Source organism: Pogona vitticeps, chromosome 5, assembly GCF_051106095.1.
Source record: "Pogona vitticeps strain Pit_001003342236 chromosome 5, PviZW2.1, whole genome shotgun sequence".
NCBI classification, from domain to species: domain Eukaryota; kingdom Metazoa; phylum Chordata; class Lepidosauria; order Squamata; family Agamidae; genus Pogona; species Pogona vitticeps.
The window spans coordinates 179661515-179682748 of NC_135787.1; the positions used below are offsets into that span (position 1 = coordinate 179661515).

Genomic DNA, 21234 nt, shown 5'->3' on the forward strand with positions numbered 1-21234 from the left:
AACACACAGGGAAAATAAAATGATTAGGTGAATAAGATATAGTAACGTGGCTTAGTCTCATTCATACATGCATACAGTTTGGTTCACACAGAACCCTTAACTTGAAGCACAGACCCTGAACCTATCAGTTCTGGCTAACCATACAGACACCTGAACCTATCAGGTTGGTACTGACACACAGTAGTACCCTGTCTGACACACAGACTCCCACACCAGCTTCTTCTTCCCAGCTGCTGCTTCTTCACATCCCAGCGTCTCCTAAACTTCACCACACAGGCTTCACATATATATACAGTACAGCCCCTCCTCCTGATGTCCCGCCTTCCACTCCCCATAGGATGGAACTTTCCCTCCAAACCCATGACAGACAGGTAACATCAGTGCTGTATGTAACACCTCCCCTCTTTATAAGTTGTTTTGTAGGGGGAAAGCTAAGGTGCTTTTTCCCAAAAAAACAACCTGGATAAAACACACAACAACAGTTATACATACCATATCATACTTACTTATACTTACATTCTAAGTTAACCATAGCAATTAGGCATTTAAACATTTACCATATACATTACATCAATTTACCTTTATTCCTACAAACCAAGTTCAAAAAAACAGGTACATTTAACCTTTGTCATCAATATATATACATAGTCCATGTTTCTTTCGCCGTCTTCATTCTTCAGGTCTTCTTGACAAGGCGTCAGCAACACAGTTCACTGACCCTCTGACCACCTTCACTTCAAAGTCATAGTCCTGTAGGTTTAAAGCCCACCTCATAAGTTTGCTATTGTGGGTTTTCATTGTCTTTAACCATTGCAGTGGTGAATGGTCAGTGCACAGAACAAAATGTCTTCCCCAGATGTAAGGCTTGGCCTTCTGGATCGCGTAGACTATGGCCAAACACTCCTTCTCCACGGTTGCCAAATGTCTCTCACCTTTTTGAAGTTTCCTACTCAGGTAGGACACTGGATGCTGGTCACCATTCTCATCCTCCTGGCACAGAACTGCTCCTACCCCGCTGTTAGACGCATCGGTGTAGATGATGAACTCCCGGTCGAAGTCTGGAGCACGCAGCACTGGATAGTTGATTAACGCCTCCTTCAACCTCTGGAACGCCGCCTCACAGTCGCTGGTCCACGGGATGCGGTCATCAGCCTTCTTCCTCGTCAGATCGGTCAGCGGAGCCGCAATCTCGCTAAACCTCGGGATGAACTCTCTGTAGTAGCCCACCAACCCAAGAAATGATTTGACTTTTTTCTTGGTGTTGGGTCTAGGCCAATCATGAACGGCTTCTATTTTGGCCTCTAGGGGTTTTATCACTCCTCCCCCTACCATGTGACCCAAGTATTTTATTTCTGGGTTACCCAGCTGCAGTTTGTTTTCTTTGCAGGGCCTAGGCCAAAGCACTTCCTCCCCTGGATTAAAGTGCCTCTCACTGGCTCTCTGGTCATCCCAAGCTTTCTTTCTGACCTTTTGAGCTTGCAGGGTCTCTGCTGCTAGCTCTAGGTTCCTCTTTAGGTCTTTCCTTAAAGAGTCTATATATGTCACAACATCTTGTGGGTCATCCTGGGTGATCTGCTCCCAATTTTGTTTGATCAAATCAAGGGGCCCTTTCACCCTTCTCCCAAATAAAAGTTCAAATGGACTGAACCCGGTACTGGCTTGTGGCACTGATCGATAAGCAAACAAAAGGGATTGCAGCCTCTGGTCCCAATTGTTTGGATTCTCTGCCAAGTAAGCCCTAATCATGCGCATTAGAGTCCCATTGAACTTCTCAGTTAACCCATTACTTTCAGGATGATAGGCAGTGGTTTCCTTGTGCTTAATTCCACAGATTTGCCATAAGCGTTTCATGAGCTTCGATGTGAACGATGCTCCCAAATCTGTGATTATTTCTGAGGCAAATCCCATCCTGGACATATACCCCACCAAGGCATCTGCCACTGTGTTAGTTTCAATGTTAGTCAAGGGTATGGCTTCAGGGTACCTCGTGGCATGGTCCACAATGGTGAGAATGAACCTGTTCCCCCTCTTTGTGGCCTTGGGCAAAGGTCCCACTATATCCACCCCTATGCATTTGAACGGAGTGTCAATCACAGGCAAAGGGCACAACTTTGCTTTGGTCCTGTCGCGGTTATTCCCCTGCCTTTGACACACATCACATTGTTTACAGAACTCCCTGATCTGCTTCCCTATGTCAGGCCAGTAAAAATTCTGTGTGATTCTCTGCTGTGTCTTGTTCACCCCTAAGTGTGCAGCAAACATGTCAGAGTGCCCCCTTTGTAAGATCATGGGGCGATACTTTTCAGGCACCACTAGCTGACTTCTGATCCCATCTCCCCCTTTTGAGATATTCCTCAGGGTCTCTCTATATAAAATCCCCTTTTTCTCCAGAAATCTCACTGGGGTTTCAGGTGTTAGCTGGGCGTCAGTCACCTGTTCAAAACACTTTTGGAGAGTGGCGTCTGCCTTTTGCTCTTGTCCAAATCTGCTGTCTGTGGTTAAGGTTTCCACCACAGCTTCTGAACTCCCCTCTGCTTCCGTCTCTGGCTCATCATTACCCCCTTGAACTGTCCCCGTGGTGGCTTGTGAACGTGTAATCACTAGCACCCGTTTCACATGTTCAGCCAGGTCATTTCCCACGAGCACGGCTGCTGGCAGAGTCGATGAAATCGCTAGCCGCCAAACTCCCCTCCAGCCTTGAAAGTTCACAGGTACCTCCGCTACTGGCAGAGAAATCACCTGTCCCTCAATCCCTGCCACCTTCATGCTCTCATTTGGGATTATATATTCCCTAGGAATAATATCTGGATGGCACAGGGTTACCTGGGAACAAGTGTCCCGCAGCCCCCGATACTGATGGTCAAGTATTCCTACGTCCACCCCTGCTGTCTCAAACAACTGAGAATCTGTTCTCACCAGTAGGCAGCGCCTGACCTCTACAAGAGGACCATTTTCCTCAGCCTGATCAGCAGATGTAGCTGTTCCAGATTGAGTAGCCATGGCAACAGGCTCCCTCAGTGACAATGAGCCTTGCTCTTTCTGGACACAGAACACAGCTTTTGGCTTGGTTCCACTCGACTCCTGAGGCACAATTCCTTTTAGCTGCTTTAATTTCTCACACTCTGAGATTAGATGGCCCTTTCCCTGACAGAAATAACATTTTCTGGTGTATTTTGAGTCTTTCTCCTCGTGTTTTGGTTTTCCCTCCAAAATCTGAGGTCTTGGTTTCATGTCTGAGGGCTTCCCTTCACCGTGGGCCCCTCCCCCTTGCTGGCTTTTCCCTGGTCCCTGAGAGTACTTGCTGTAGGTTTCTTTGGGTTTTCCTACAGATTTCTCCTCACCTAAGGGCTTTCTTATCTGGTAAATAAAATCTGCGATCTCGGCTGCTTCTGCCACAGATTTTGGTTTCCTTTCCCTCACCTGGAATTTCAGTTCCCCATGCAGGACTGAATAGAACTGTTCCAGCGCTATCAAATCTTTAAGCTGCTGAAAGGTCTCTGTCCCCTCCTGAGATAGCCATTTCTCAAGCAGCCTCACCAATTGGGCCCCCACTTGGGTAAAAGTCTGCTCTGGTTTCTTTGTGAGGGACCTGAATCTTTGCCTCAGCTGTTCCGCATTTATCCCATGTCTTGCAAACACCAGTTTTTTAAACTCTGCAAAATCTTTCATCAGTTCCTCAGGCATCTCTGAATAAACCTCGGCCAGGCTACCACTGATTAAAGATCGCATGATGGTCATCTTCTCAGTTTCCCTCACTGAGAAGTCCACAAACGCTCTTTCCACTAGGGAAAAGAACACCTCAGGACAATCTCCCTTGTGGTACACAGGGAATTTCTTCAGGTCAGCTTTAGACAATTGGCCTCCCTCAGAATCCCTATTGTTATTATTGTTCTGATTCATCAGTTCCAATTTTCTTAATTCAAACGCCATTTTCTCTCTCTGCAATTCCCTCTCCATTTCCATTCTCTCTCTCTCTAATCTTTCTTCTTTTTCCAATTGCCTTTGTTTCTCTTCCCTTTCTATTTCCCTCATCCTCAGTTCATGCTGTTGGGCTATGAGCATTTTCCTGAGTTCTGGGTTCTGTTCTCCCGTGCTGTCACCCTGCACTGAGCCAAATTCATCCTCAGAACCTTGGTCAACCTGGGGGTCTTTCACTTCACCCATTTCTGCCATTTGGCTTCGAGTCAAGGGCATAATCCCCCCCCTCAGAACAGGCTGCTTTAAAAAGTCAAGCCTCAAAATAAAACGACCACTTTTTTTTTTCTTTTGCCTCAGAACCAGCTTTCCCTATAGATTGCTGCTGTCCTTTCAGCACTAACTTGCAACAGTTGCGAGTTAGAGTCTACCCCCCTCTGCTGGGCCTCTCAGCAGACACGCTAGCTCACTGCTATTTCACAGGTTTTGCCTCAGCTTTTTTCCCGCCAAAACCAGGCTGCCTCAGAGCACCCTAATCTAGTCTCCCCAGTTGGCACGTTCTTCTACTAGCGCACCTCCCCGTGAGGTACACCTAGAAGATTACCTACGCGCCTCAGATTGTCCCTGACTAGACCCCCCTTGCTCTGGGCACACCTGCCAAGGCTCTGCTGGACCGCTGGACAACTGGACCAGTCGTATCCCACACGCTGGACACCAATCAATGTGACAAACCCAGACCCACTGGGATCTGCCACACGTTAACTAAGCTGCCACCAACCATTCCCTATAAGAAGTCACACAGACCAGGGATGGATTTTCAACAGTTGACAGTTGGTCAAGATGGCGGCGCAAGTATTTGCAGCGGCTAGGCATTCCAGAGATCGGTCCTTATTATGGACTCTACGTGCTCAGGCACAAGTAACTTACAGTCGACAAGAATTATTATCTATTGGCAGAGACTGTTGCAACTTTGAATCGAGGGTCTCAACTTACAACATCCCAGCTGAGCTTTTAAGACGGCCTGCATATCGGGGGGTTACTCCCCCTGCTCTCCCTGTCAGGAAGAAAAGAACACGGAGAAAACGCAAGCAGAAAAGAGGCTGCAGGGCTGGTCTACGAGTGAGGTTAGGCAAAAATCCTCACAAGCCTGCATTGCCAAGTCTTTTTGTCTCAAATGTTAGATCTCTACCCAACAAGATTGAGGAGTTGGAACTTACTATCTCCCTACAGAAAAATATTCGAGACTGTTGCGTTATGATCTTTACAGAGACATGGCTTGATTCTTCCATCCCAGGGGAGGTAATTGAACTACAAGGACGCAGAGTACATCGAGCAGACAGGTCTATTGAATCTGGGAAGAGCAGAGGTGGAGGGGTTTGTGTTTACACAAACGATAATTGGAGCACAGATGTTAAAATAATGGACATTCACTGTTCTCCTGATTTGGAGTATTTGGCAGTGAAATGCCGCCCCTTTTACCTGCCTCGTGAGTTTAATGTTGTTATAATAACAGCAATATATATACCTCCTGATGCTAACACAACCACAGCTTTGAGTTGTTTGTTAACTGCTATCAGCAAACAGCAGCAGGCCTACCCAGATGGAGTGCTGGTGGTAGCAGGTGATTTCAATCAAGCCAATTTAAAGACCGTCCTCCCTAACTTTTATCAGTATGTGGACTGTCCCACTAGAGGGGAAAATACCTTGGATCAGGTATATTGTAACATCATGCATGGATATAAGACGAAGCCATTGCCTAGCTTGGGACAGTCAGATCATATATCTCTTTTTTTGATTCCATCGTACAGACCCCTTGTTAAAAGAATCAGACCATCAATTAGAGAAATACAAGTGTGGCCAGTGGATGCAACTGAGCAACTTCAAGATTGCTTTAGGAGCACTGATTGGACACTGTTTGAGGAGGACAATGTTGATACTTATGCCTCGACAGTACTGTTTTATATCAAAAGCTGCATCGATGTTATTGCTACTACAAGACAAGTACGAGTGTTTTCTAACAACAAGCCTTGGCTAAATAGAGAAGTGCGCCTTTTATTAAAAGCCAGAAATACTGCTTTTCATTCTGGTGATGAACTACAGTATAGAGAGGCCAGAGCTAAACTGAAAAGGGGCATTAGGGATGCCAAAGCTATGTACAGCCAGAGAATTGAACAACACCTTGAAAGTTCTGACACTCGCAGAGTGTGGCACGGCCTACGACAAATCACTGGTCAGAGTAACAAAAACAGTCTGTGTAGCAGCAGTGATTTTTTGGCTGAGCAGTTAAATCAATTTTTCAGCCGTTTTGAGGTGGAAACAGGAACAACCATTATTCCAGCACCTACTGTCCATAATACATCACTAGAATCTACCATCGACAGACAACCACTAGTACTGCAGATTTCAGATGTGAGACGCGCTTTCCAGAATATTAATATTCGAAAGGCAGCTGGACCAGATGGAATCATGGGACGAGTTGTTAGGGGCTGTGCTGCAGAATTAGCTGGAGTTTTTACGGATATTTTCAATCTATCCTTGTTGCAGTGTTCTGTCCCCACTTGCCTGAAGACATCTATTATAGTGCCAGTCCCGAAGCAGTCAGCTGTGGTATCTCCCAATGATTATAGACCAGTAGCTTTAACATCTGTTATTATGAAATGTTTTGAGAGATTGGTGCTGGATTACATTAAGGCTAGTCTTCCACCTTCTTTGGATCCATGGCAATTTGCATACAGGAGAAATAGATCTACTGATGATGCTGTGTCCATCGTACTCCATACTGTATTGAGCCACTTAGAACAACAGGGAACTTATGCGAGGCTGTTGTTTGTGGATTATAGCTCTGCTTTTAACACCATTCTACCAAATAGGTTGTTTTTTAAAATGATCAACCTGGGATTACCTCAGGAGATCTGCATGTGGATAAAGGATTTTCTGACAGATAGGCCACAGTCAGTAAGGATGGGATCCCACCATTCTTCTACCCTGGTACTAAGTACAGGAGCTCCCCAGGGCTGCGTGCTAAGTCCTTTCCTCTATTCCCTGTACACACATGATTGCACCCCACTATATAACACCAATGCAATTATTAAATTTGCGGATGATACAACAGTGGTGGGACTCATAAATAAGAACAATGAGTCTGCTTATAGAAAGGAAGTACAAAGATTGATACTATGGTGTAAAGAAAATCATCTCACACTTAACATCAAAAAAACTAAAGAACTCATAATTGATTTTAGGAGGAAGAGAAATGTACATTTACCACTGTACATAAACGGTGAGGAAGTGGAGAGAGTTGGTAGTTTTAAATTTCTGGGCACTTACATCTCAGAGGACCTCTCATGGACTATAAATGCCAACATGCTAATAAAGAAGGCACAGAAGAGGCTGTATTTCCTGAGAATGCTCGGGAAGTTAAATTTATCACAGCATTTGCTTCTGTCCTACTACCGTAGCACCATTGAGAGTGTCCTAACTTATGGCATTCTGGCATGGTTTGGGAGTAGCTCTGTAGCGGACAAAAAAGCTCTACAGAGAACCATTAAAATTGCCCAGAATATCATCGGGCTCCAGCTACCAACCCTGGATGACATCTTCACATCCCGCTGTCTGAGGAAGTCACACAGCATCCTGAGAGACTCTTCCCATCCTGCTTATAACTTTTTTGAACTGTTACCGTCTGGCAGAAGATATAGAACAATTAAGACTCGGACCACACGTTTTCTAAATAGTTTTTATCCTAGAGCTATAATTGCAATTAATAATGAGCTTAAAGACCACCAGTAGTGAATAATTAGTTGGACTGTGTTACTTGGACTGAGGTGTAGATGTTTGTATTTTTAGTGGGGGATTTCTAGTGGGTGGGGAGTGTTTGGGGAATGTTATGTGTGTGCATGTGTCTGGTCTCTGGGTGTCTGTGAATTTCGTTGTATGATATACTGTGTATATACTTACAATGACAATAAATTATATTATTATTATTATTATTATTATTAAAAGAATAAGGTTTATTAAATACAACACACAGGGAAAATAAAATGATTAGGTGAATAAGATATAGTAACGTGGCTTAGTCTCATTCATACATGCATACAGTTTGGTTCACACAGAACCCTTAACTTGAAGCACAGACCCTGAACCTATCAGTTCTGGCTAACCATACAGACACCTGAACCTATCAGGTTGGTACTGACACACAGTAGTACCCTGTCTGACACACAGACTCCCACACCAGCTTCTTCTTCCCAGCTGCTGCTTCTTCACATCCCAGCGTCTCCTAAACTTCACCACACAGGCTTCACATATATATACAGTACAGCCCCTCCTCCTGATGTCCCGCCTTCCACTCCCCATAGGATGGAACTTTCCCTCCAAACCCATGACAGACAGGTAACATCAGTGCTGTATGTAACACTGGCTTCTGTGTGTACATGTGGCCTACAGACCAACATTAAGGCACCTTCACAGCCAGCCAGCCATTGCAGTTGAAGGACAACAAAGAAGTTGAATTATTTTTCACAAAAGAGGGAAGTGACCCAATGGTGACAATTTATAACTAGTCCGCTTAAGAGAAAATCAAGAGAGGCTAAGATGCCCAATCCCATATGGTATCTATTTGTCATTCCCTACTGATTCCTTTAAACGTGTTGCTGCATTTAAATGGCAGTTTCCCAACTATTTTACATTTGTAAAGGAGTGAATTTGCCAGCACTGGCATTGGGAAAATGCTGGTGCTTTTTCATTTGGTGCACAGATAATAATTCTGATGGAATGCTACTGCTCTGAAGAGCTGCAAGAGATCTTAAACCTCTAATCTGCTTTGTTTCTTTTCAAAGTGCACGTTCTGTAAAGGATGAGGAAGAAATATACGAGAGTGAGGTGATGGATGAAAGCATTACAACTTTACCCTGTGGAGAAATCTCTTGCCTGCATAACAGAGAAAACCAGCCCCTTATTTCTCAATTCCCCCTGTAAATAAAGTGAGGTTCAGATTTATGTCTTTGTTTCAGCCATTGGTCAGCACAAAAGAGTAAACATTTTTGACAGAGCAAAGAGCAACATTTGAAAACTAGGACAGGTGTGATGGATGATAAATACAATCAAACTTGGTGGAAGACAAAAAATAAAATGGCATCCAAGGAAATAACAGAATGATGCTGAGCCAGAATAACATGTATTAAGAAATCTGTAGGATAATCTGGTCAGAGCAGGGGAGGGCAGCTACCGTATACCCTTGACTGAAGAACGGTACACTCCTATCTGGGATGGCCATGCTCTTCCACCAAGCATGCAACTTCAAGAGGCACACACATGGAACAGTGAGGGAGGATCAGCCAAATCAACCCTGGTGATCAATGGGGTGACAGATGTCGCAGCCAGATCGCCCTCACATCCCATCAGAGTATGGACAAAGATCTCTACTGAATTGCTCTTTGGTTAGAATCTGCTAAAAACTCATTGAAGAAGTAGAGATAATCCCCAGTGGAATGCAAGTGTACAGTATAAGCATTGTGGTACAGTGGTTAAACTGCAGTACTGCAGCCAAGACTCTACTCACCACCTGAATTTGATCCCCATGGATTCAGGGAGCCAGCTCAATGCTGACTTAGCCTTCCATCCTTCTAAGCTCAATAAATTTAGTACCCAGATTAGTGTGGGGCAGCAATGTGTAGCCTGCATAATTATGTTTTTATTTATTTATTTAATTTATATGCAGCATGCCTTCTTCTTCTTCTCCTCTGCATTTTAAACATACATATTATTGGCATATTATTTCACTCAGTGCATTTTATCAGATTTTTTTCTGGTGTACAGTATGTACTTTAGCCAACAAGGCAGAAAATTAATTTACAGATGAACCTTTAGTTAAGCCTCTAAATCTGAATCTATCTTGTTGTTGCTGTTATTGTACAGTGGACCCTTGACTTACAGACGGCTTGACTTACAGACTGTTTGAGTTACAGACTTCTCTGGCCGCAAAATTTAGGTTTGACTTGCAGACTGAGATTTGACTTACAGACCAGAAAAAAACCAAAATGGAACAAAAACGGCCTGTTATGGGATTAATCGGTTTTCAATGCACTGTAGGTCAATGGAGACTTGACTTACAGACTTTTTGACTTGAGAACCGCCTTCCAATACGGATTAAGTTCTCAAGTCAAGACCCCACTGTAGTTACATGCTGTCAAGTCACCTCAGTTAGTTCTATCCATTATGCATAAGAGATGGCACTGGCAGACAGCTGCCCTTCTTTTCTTCTCACCCTCTTTGGATGCAGAAGTGAGAAGACCCAAAGCCAAAGTAGCCTGAGAAGGCTATACTTTTTCAAGCTCCAGGCTGAAGGATTGGACAGGCTATTGACCACAGGTGGGCAACATGCAGTCGGTTAAGAAGCTGGTTGGAGCATAGGTTAGATCCTGAGAGAGCCAAAAACTGGCATCTGGCATGAAAAACCCTGTCAAGTATTAAAAAAAATTCAAATATCGCTCAGCAAGTCTGTTTATATCTTATAGGTCATGGGGGAGGTATGTTTTCCATGTTTTAAGGGTTCCTAGCCTTCCTGGGAACGCCCACTCCATTTTGCCCTCCCAGTTAAACATTTCTATCGGTAATGGGGTTACGTGTCATGCCTCCTGTGCAGCCCTGGACAAGATGCAAGATCCCAAAGTGCCATCAGAAGAAGCTGGTAAAACACTTCAGAATACTTGATACTTAGAAAACTTTGGGAGGGCTACCCTAAGTCGGGAAAAAATTATTACAGCAGGTGCAAGGGGGGCATATTGGGAAATTTACTGAACACAAACAGCACGCCGATGAAGCAGCATCCTGACTCAGCTGCTTTCGACCTTCTCAAAGACAGTGGCCTGTCTGGGACTGACCTGAGTCTTAGGGGCAGTGCTCAACTTAGCCTAAAGGAAGATCCTTGCATTTCTGATTTATCTCCATCTTCCTTCTTTATCTGGTGCCTGAAATCACATGGTTTCTAGCATAAGGACTTTAGGCAGATAACCTGTGTTGTTCAAGAGCTATTTTGAATTTATTATTATTATTATTAGGAATATAGTAACTGTACTGAATCTCTGATATCTATCACTGGAATCACTGATATCTATCTCTGGAAAGGAAGTAGAAGAGGGAAGAGTTGGAAGGATCACATGCTATGCATAATGAAACCAACAACCTAGTCAATCTAACATTCATTCCCCCCTCCCCCAATAATGGCTAACCAGTTTGCTTATGAGCTGCAAAGATATCAGCGCAAATGCTTTCTTGTTGTACTCTTGGGGCCTTGTGAGCATGGACATATTGACAAAACATTGATTAGAGTTAATATTCTTACCTCATGAATAAATTTACATTTCCTTTTCTTACATGATTTTTAGACAGGCATCTGGCAATGAAGAACTTTTATGCCAACTCTGGTGTGTTTGGGAGTAGAGACCCCCCCCCAGTGCAACCCCCCCCCACATGCCCCCACCCCTGGTTGTAACTGCAACAATTCTGAAAGGTAATTTGCAGAATATGCAAGAATCAGACACACCAGGTAAATATTATTACAGTGTTTTCTTGTTGCGCAGGGCATATGATCCAAAGAGAAAATCTCTAGAGTAGGTAATTCTAATAGGTCCAGTGGAAGAGGCTTAGTTCAGAGACAATAAACTATAGATTATCGTGACAAACACAAGATTCAAGATCATGCACTCCCCCACATATACAACTACAAATTAAAAACAGTTTAGAATTATAACTGAACCATCCATTTTGGTTAATCTAACTGCAATGAACACAATGTAGACTTTTTTACATGGCATATAGTTATAGTTATATGGCTCCCTGATACCACTGTTTGGCATGGAAAAAAAGACTGTGTCCTCTTGGGTTTCTACTTAAATGAACCTTCCTTCCTCTTGAAGAGCTGGCCCGTTCTTTCAGGCACAGGACTAGGGGATGATTCATTGAGATGCAAAATAGCTTTTGTTCTGGATTTATGGATAGGTACCAAGAGTTAAACTAGACTACACTGACAATAAGGACCGTTTAAGTATATGCCAGATTACGTTAAATTTACAGTGTGGACAGGTCTGTACACTAGCTCCAGCAGAAAGGTTGTTTCAGTGAACTTTAAAAGGTAAAGGTAAAAGTTCCCCTTGACACTTTGTCCAGTCGTGTCCGACTCTAGGGGTCGGTGCTCATCTCCGTTTCTAACCCATAGAGCTAGTGTTTGACCAAAGACAATCTTCCGTGGTCACGTGGCCAGCGCGACTAGACAGGAACGCTGTTACCTTCCCACCGTGGTGGTACCTATTTTTCTACTCGCATTTTGCATGCTTTCGAACTGCTAGGTTGGCGGGAGCTGGGACAAGCAACAGGGGTTCACTCCATCGCATGGATTCTGACCTTGCAGCACAGAGGCTTCTGTGGTTTAACCCACAACGCCACCACGTCCCTTTCAGTGAACTTTAAATAAGACTAAATATAGTTTAGTCAGGTTCACATAACAGTGAACAGTGATTAAACAAAACTAGGAGTGAAACTAAGTTTTCTGATGGCAGCAATGGAAGAGAGAAGGATAAGAAGGCTCTTCCAAACTCATTCATGTAATTGTAAACATTAGGATTAGCTCTTAATGAGGCTACTGCTAAGTCTCTCCCTTGCCTTTTGGCTATATATTCAGAGCTGTTGCCTGTTGATGGTTAACTCTGTTGTTCAGTTTTAATACAGATTTAATAAATTAGCACACATGATAAAAACCCATGATATGTGTTAAAACACCATGTTAATTTTCCTAGGCTCCATGAAAGGCCAAATAATACATACCATTATTATATAGATTAAAAACTGAGGTTATCAACCACTAAGGCCAGAGTTGCTGATATATACAGTATGAATCCAAATGTTGCAGTTTAAATCTCAATTGCACATGATCAAAATCAGAAAAAGAATGGTGATCAAAATGAAACAGTAACAGCAACAATAATGAATACTATATATGTCATGAAATAGTATTTAAAAACTGACATGCTTATGAAGGCTTGAGAAAGAGGAGGGTTCTTTCTCTAAGCATATTTGAATTGTATATATACTGACATAAAGAGATTTTAAACCACAGATTCTCTTTTAATATTTTTCAGACATTTTAGTACCATTCTAAAGGGCAGCATAATTCACACAGAGCCTGGTAGGAATATGACCAAAAAGCACTGATACTTTAATGTTGAACATTAATGTTAAGATAGGCGCTGGACAAATAAACATTCTTTAGTCATCTCTCTTAATTCAAGAAGAGAATCCTATAATATGAAATCAGGTTCATTCCATCTCACCAGACTTTTCTTGCTTTTGAAAAACATAAATAATCAACTTCCTTACTGGGAATGAAGAACAAAGGGTTAAGCTTGAAGGAGGGGGTTAATGGTATGATAGGCTGCACTTGGGGTCTGATCTCAGCGGTGGCAGCCAAAGGAGACATAGATGTAGATAGCTGGGAAATCATTTTTGGTACGGCAGTACACTTTCCTTGTTCCTTTTTTTACCCAGACAGAGGAGACATTTTAAAAGCAAACGTTACTCTCATAGCTTGAGAAGCCCCCAAACCTGTATGATAATTTGAGAGTACTAGAGCAGTGGTTTCGGAGTACTCAGAAATCCAACTTCCATAATGCTCTGACAGCAAGGTTAGTAGTCAGGTATTCCAGGAGTTGTACTCCAACAACTGTGAACCCAGGCCAGGAGTCACTGGTCTAGAGTGGCATTTAAATCCAATAAAACAATCATCCTTCCACAGCCACAAACTTAGTGTAATATCATTTCAGGAAACGAAGCTGAGTGAAATACCAAAGAAAGAGTATTTCATAACACACACACACACACACACACACACACACACACACACACACACACACACACTGAGTGAAAGACTAAAGAAAGAGTATTTCATAACACACACACACACACACACACACACACACACACACACACACACACACACACACACACACACACACACACACACACACACACACACACACACACACACACACACGTTCCTGTCATGTTCTATATCTTATGTGCCATCAAGTCAGTTCTGACTTATGGCGGCCCCATGAATGAGCAATCTCCAAAATATCTTGTCCTCAACTGTTCTGCTCAGCTCTTGTAGATTCAGGCCTGTGGCTTCCTTTAGGGAATCTGCCCATTTCATACTTGGTCTTCCTCTTTTCCTGATGCCTTCCACTTTCCCAGCATTATATCCCTATATATGCACCAAAATGAGCCTCTTAAAGCTCCTTCCTATTCTTTTCAGCAGCAATTCCCAACCTTTCTTTGGCCAAGGTCATAAACACAATATGAAAGAAATATCGGCCAAATAAGGATCATATAACTCACATAACAGACCTTATAAGGTGGCGCGTGAAGAACTGTTTCCAGGTTGTGGCCCCCTTCAAATGTGCCTGAGCCCACCCACCCCACCCCCGGGGCCATATGGCCCTAACTGAGAATGGCTAGAAGACATCCTCTACTTACAGAGCTTAGTTCACTAGTGCAGTTAGACCAGACCTGTGAGGCAAAGTCCAAGATTTGGCATTTCATCACCACCCCCACCCAAAAGCAGAGAGCAGGAGAGCGAGGCACTAACAAATACACTCAGCCTTAGCACCTTGATCTGGTGTGGGTATGCTAGTAATAGTAGAATAGAGTTCTGTCTAAATGGGAGGGATATAAAATAAATAAATAAATAAACAAACAAATAAATAAATAGTGGTGGTAAGTGCAACATCCTGGGCTTTTACTTTAGAAAAGATCCCAAACATTTTATGGTTGGCAAGTGGTCAGGCAGTCATGCACATAGTTAGAAATGCCCATTTGAATATTTGTACATTAATATAGTAAGCATTACCCTTTTCCAAAAGAACATGCTGTTTACTTCTATGTGCATTTAGCATCAGGGCAGCAGAAAGAGCAATGAAACTACATTTGATTTCTGTATTCATGACAATTTAAATGAATTTAACACGGGAAGTTGCACATATCCAGAGTACTGCTTCATAGTCATGTTTGGCAGACAAACTGGGTTTTGTTTGTTTACTCTAGGTGTAAAGGAGCCTATGAGCTCAGACAGAATGGAAAAAGCTATCTGCTTACAGTGGACATTTATATTTCCTAAAACAGAGGACCAAACCTTTCTGCTGCTTTGACTACTAGAAAGTCTATGGATCACTCGGGGTGAAAGCAACACCATCATTTTGTCTGACAAGCTCCATGTGAACATCTGTAGATCATTCCTCTTCCATTATATCCCAAGACACACGTAGACTTCTTGGCTTTAACATCAAGTCCCCCCACCCCCACTTACCTCTGCCTCTGTAACATCATGCCTGGTGAAGAGACATGTTGACTCAAAGTTTGCACACTTTTTATGCTGTTTGGTCTACCAAGGGTTATCAATCCAACATGAGTTTTAGAATTAATGTTATGGCCAACATGGCTGAATTTTGGCAGCTCTCTTATTTTTTACCCTTAACAGTTGGCCAAATTCTCTCAACATGATTCTTGATCATTTTTCCTAGATGCATGATGAACTTCCACAATTCTCTGTAGGTAAATAGTCTACAGTTGACAAAGCAGGCACTTAATTCCATCTGACTAATTTAAGCTAGGGATGCTGCATTGTGAAGTTGCTATTTCTTATGTAATGCAAAAGTACCTTGTAGTACGTGGAAGAAGTACCATGTATATTGCATTGTGCTTTAATTTTACACATGTAGGAAGCATGGCAAATTCAGATTTCACTATCTTGTATTAAGCTTCCTCTGAATGGATAATCTTTCTAGTGTACTAACAATCACAGCACTTACACAGATGCTGCTGTTCTGCAAGCAGAAATCTTTGTGAAGAAAAACCGCCATAAATGTTTTAAGAACAACACTTTTGCAGGCATTGCTAGGTTGCTGGGATGTTCTGCTCTGCAGAAACTCAATAGGAAACTGGCTCATAAAAGATCACTAATCCAAGCCCAGAATCTTGTGGTCTCTGGTGTAAAAAAATGAATTCAAAGCACAATTTGGTAAACTGTTTTATTTTTTTTACAAATGAATAATGGAAACTCTTGTCAATCCATTCATAGAACAAGAGAGTGAAAATGAAACTATCCATTATATTTGCTAGCATTTACAGGATACTTAAAAATGATGCAGCCAATCCCCTAGAAGCACAGAGACATAACATGGTCTGGCAATGGCCTGTATCTACATGGAAAGGCAAGAATAGCTAGAAGCAAAAGCCTGTCTTCTCAGGGTTATAATTTTTCATGTGCTGCAATGAGAATATTTTGGTTCCATAATAGAAAAATATCTACTTACAAAAGGAGTTGTCTTTAAAAAGAGAAAGAGAGAGATAGAGAGAGAAAGAGAGAGAGAGAATACGTATATCTTTGAGAGCTGACTGTCAAATTGGGGCTACATAGCAGTAGCAGTATACATAATCCAAGATCAAAAGAATCTTAAAAGTGCCTGCTGATTTTAATGGGGAGTCTGTATGCTCAATTTTTAGTGGAGTGTATCCCCCTTTTACATATATTTAAATGAGACATGTGCTTCCCCAAAATTACCAGGGTAGGGTGAGAGAAATGACATGCTTTTTACTTCCCCAAAAAGAACAGGCATGGTGCATGTTCTTAGATTCTGGGAGTAGCAAATTTTGTAGCACCAGTTTTTAGCAGTGGTCATGATCACATTATCTTTTCAGCCACACCTCTGCCTAATCTTTAATTTTTTAAAAAAAAAGGTAACATGAAAAGGTAATATGAAAATCAGTGCCTTGCTGGGAAGTTCCAATGGATGAAAACAGATTAATTAGTTAATAAATACAATTAATTATATAATTAATTCTGTTTTGTAATATATGCTCTTATTTCTTTTGCTTAGCTGTTATCTCTGGCTCAAGAGGTTTTGCAGATTTTTGAATAACTTGAAAAATTTATGAACAGAGATGATAGTGGGCAAATCATGAGAAACAATGGAGACTCCAGAACATGGCCAAACAGCCCGAAAAACCTACAACAACTAAGAGAGATTCTGTTATGCTATTTTTTAACTCTCTGAACAACTGATGGTTGTTGTGGGTTTTTCGGGCTTCCTGATGTCAGGAAGAACAACTTTCAGAACACGGCCAAAGAGCCTAAAAAGCCCACAACAACCATCAGATCCCGGTCATGAAAGCCTTCGAGAATACATCTCGGAAAAACTGTTTCCAACGTAGACTTTCACAGAGGCCTCATATTTCTGAACTACAATCCTAGCCTGCCACCTGGTGTTCAGGAGTCAGTATAATTATTTAGAAATACTGCTATGTAATACAGGGACTTCCACCTCAGCAGACAAGAAATTCCAGCAAGCTACCAGGTAACATTTTCCAACAAGGGGTTTTAAAAGAAACACGCCAATAGATGAGGACACAAAGTATCACTCTTTATACAAGCTGATATGGATCCTAAACCGGAAAAGCGTCATTAGGTATTTTTAATTTATGACTAAATCTCAGTCCCACAAAAGGCACTCTCAGTTCCTACTCACCAATTTCTTAGCACAACACACATTTGGCAGCAGGTTTTCCTCACTTCATGTGACTAATTATTTGAAAAAGGCAAGCTCAGGAAATCACATACATTTGATTTTAAAAATTAGACTTCAATTAGGCTTTTTCAGAGCTGCTTTCCTCACGCTGACAAGATAAGCATCATAGATGATGTTTAAGAAGTTCTCATCATTCTGGGAAAACAAATACATATGATTTGTTAGTGAAAAACACAATACCAGAGAAAATAATTCTACATATTCTGATTTTTTTTAACATGTTCTAATTCACTAGAAGTGGTGTGGTACAACAGCATTAAGAAATTGAATTTCAAATCATTACTTGTTTAGAAAGCTCACTGAGTGGTCTCAGACATGTCACATACTATCATCCTAATTAAGTATATAGAGATTCCACGAGGCTAAAATGTTCTTCTGAGCATCATGGAGAAAATAGAGGATAAAAGACTACTGCAGTCAAAACTGTAAACTGTAATCAATTACTCTACTGATGTTCCAGTTGCTTGGAAGCACAAGCAGCATTCTAGCATAGGTGATCAGCACACTTCAAAGACCATAAGGAGATGATGAATGTACAACATCTGACCTGACTGTACCTGTGTCAGTCAGTAGGCTCTTTAATGGAATCGGGCCCTAATAAGCTGTAGGCAATGAATAATGGCTTGGGTTATTTTTCCTCTTTTTTTAAAGGGCACAACAACCCATACATATATTGTAAGCCGCTCTGAGTAGACATTGTCTAGAAGGGCGGGATAAAAATCTAATAAATAAATAAAAATAAATAAAAAATACATGCCCACCTGTATGTATACAGTGTATCCACCCAACGATAATACAAACTACAGTGGTGCCTCGCTTAACGAGCGCACCGCATAACGATGAAATCGCATAGCGATCCGTTTTTTCAGATCGCTAATGCGATCGCTTAACGTTTTCTGAATAGGGCTAAATTCGCTTTGCGAAGACTGGTAAGCGTTTCGCTTACCGATCTTCGCAAAACGAAGCCCGACGATCAGCTGTTCGGCGGCCAAAATGGCCGCTGGAAGCCCGGAAATGGCCCAAAATGGCCGCGTGCAGCGTTTTCGCGCCCTCATTAAGCGAGGCAAGGGCGCGAAAATGGCTGCCAGCCATTACGAAGCTTCGCTGAACGGTGAGTATTTGGCCCATTTGGAACGCATTAAACGATGTTCAATGCGTTCCAATGGGTTTTTTTGATCCGTTCAACGATGCTTCAGCATAGCGAAGGTTAATCCGGAACTGATTAACCTCGCTATGCGAGGCACCACTGTATCTCACAGCTAAATTTAGCGATGTGCAGAAAATAAGAGACTGAGCTGTAGACACACACAGAGGCACCTAACTTGAACCTCCCACAAAAGAGAGTGGGCCCCATAGGAGCCCCAACCACCCCTAACGAATCCTTTCCTTGGCCTCTTGTTAATTTCAAACAGTGTTTTCTCCCCAGTGTTGCAAGGGGAATGTGGAGAACCTTTTGGGAAAGTGGGACTGAGACGCCTTCTCTTAACCCCTCTCCCAGAAATGGTCATAAAAATCACCTTTCCATGCTGATTACAAAAGTGGATCATTAGGACTGGTGTGTGTAGACATGCAGTATTCAATCCCAAAGCCAACATCACTGTGGTGAATTTTTACTTTGCTAAATCTTTTACCTCAAGTTCAGATATGCCCATTTATCAAGAGAGGATACAAGCAGGGTGGAAAGGGTGATTTACCTGGATCAGATGGAGTAACGTTTCCTGTAGCTGCTTCTTTGTCAATGGATTGCTGTTTGCAGCTGGTAGTTCTGAGTTCTGCATAGGTAGGAGAAGGTTTGCTGAAACTGAAGCAGCTTCTTGATTCACAACTGGGAGCCATCCATTTTCATTTGGTTTAGGCGGGGTTGGGGCAGTCTGACTAAAAACCATTGGTGACATCAACAGTGATGGAGCTACAGTAGCAGGAATCCGCTGTGGTGAGATAACCTGCTCAGAATACAGAAAAAACAGGACAGTTCATTTACTGACTATTTGTATCCAAGGCAACTGCAGATAATGCAAAGATACCTGGAGCTACATAAGGTTGAACTCAGCATCAGATGGCACGGCAAGCCACTGATGGAAGACAAAAATCAGCCATGGTGGAAATGGCAGTCGCACTGATAACATACTGCTGTAGCAGAAAACTTCTATATGGTGATCGTGGTTTCATTTTATCATGGCTCTAGCAGGATAACTGGTAAAAATGGTACGAGGAGTGGACCCAGACCTAATGAATCCAGCAACCAGTCTGCAATCAACAACCAGTCTGCCTGGTGATAGGTTAAATCTATTTATGCAACAGAGTAGGCAACTAGGACTCAAAGAGACTGAGATGCTTACCTAACAGGAAAACCAAAGCGTTATGACTATGGAAAATAACATGTGTCAGAATTCAACGGCAACGGTTCTGACTATTGTGGCTTCTGTTGTCAGTACAGAAGTGTAATGTGGCAGTGAGACCAACAAGGTGCTAGGAATGAGGCTAGGAGGGCTGAATTTCCCATATGAATTTGAACGAACCTGCCAATTCTTTTAACTGCAGGCATATAGTCAGGTGTGCGGTCAGTTTCTGGATGCAAAAAATCTAACAGGAATGCAAAATTCTGAAAGAATCTTTCTTTTATAATGACACTATAAGCTGTGTTGGATCCAAGCCCAGGAGAAAGGTGGTATTTAATAAGTAAGTAAAATCAGGGCTTGTCTATACAGCCTCATTTGGAGCAGGCTGGTGCAGGCTATATAGGGCCAACCTAGCAGTTTGAAAGCATGTAAATGCTAGTAAATAGGTACCACCATAGTGGGAAGGTCACGGTGTTCCGTGTCTAGTCGCACTGGCCATGTGACCACGGAAACTGTTCGGACAAACGCTGGCTCTATGGCTTGGAAACGGGGATGAGCACCACGCCCTAGAGTAGGACACGACTGGACTAAATGTCAAGGGGAACCTTTACCTTTACCTAAGGTTGGCTAGAGGTACAGAATGCCATTGGTGTGATCTTTGCAGCCTTAAACATAAAGTGGAGGCCATCTGCCAGGTCATTGGAGAATGTACAGTACTTTTGCAGAATTCCTAATTTCTCAGACTCCGATTGGACATTATGACTGATATACCTATATAATGATGTGAAAAACAAACTAGAATGTTTGATTTGTCACATCATGTGCTACTCCACAGAACAGGAGTAGCACAGAGTGCTACTCCTGTCCTCTGAAGATGCCGGCCACAGAGACTGGCGAAACGTTAGGAAGAACAACCTTCAGAACACGGCCAAAGAGCCTGGAAAACCCACAACAACCAAAACTAGAAAGTGCCTATTGTAACAGCACACCAAGGAGACCATGGCTGAATTTCTGTTTGTGCAACTACACTATATAGGGCTCATGGTGTCATCAGCCATTTCCAATTCTCCAAAGGTTCTTATGCAATGCTCTTCGTCATCGGGAAGCCGTTTGCAAGGCGCAGGATGGCAGGAAGAGTCTTTAATTTACTAAAATAGATGCTGCTAGGATGACACTTGGGGTTCAAGGAACCATCCAGTAAGACTTGGAAGGATAATTGAAGGAATCAAAGGTACACAGGCAGACGCCGTAGACAGGCAAGAGTGCAAATCTTTCAGGGAATGCTCAGGTCAGGAAAAGAGGAACTGATGGCAGGGGAAAGATATTGGGGTGCAAGAAATACATAG

At 42.5% G+C, this 21234-nt stretch overlaps 1 protein-coding gene across 2 annotated transcripts in view; it reads right to left on the reverse strand.

The window, feature by feature from the left end:
• Positions 1-15978: 15978 nt before the first annotated feature.
• The window catches only part of DCP1B (decapping mRNA 1B), a 48984-nt gene continuing 43728 nt past the window's right edge, over positions 15979-21234 (reverse strand). For both annotated transcript variants that reach the window (XM_020788989.3, XM_072999835.2), the window contains 2 exons: positions 19244-19492; positions 15979-17684 (listed from right to left, as the gene is read on the reverse strand). In XM_020788989.3, the coding sequence (XP_020644648.3) occupies positions 17604-17684; positions 19244-19492 (330 nt within the window). In that variant the 3' untranslated portion in view covers positions 15979-17603. The remainder of the gene's footprint in view (positions 17685-19243; positions 19493-21234) is intronic.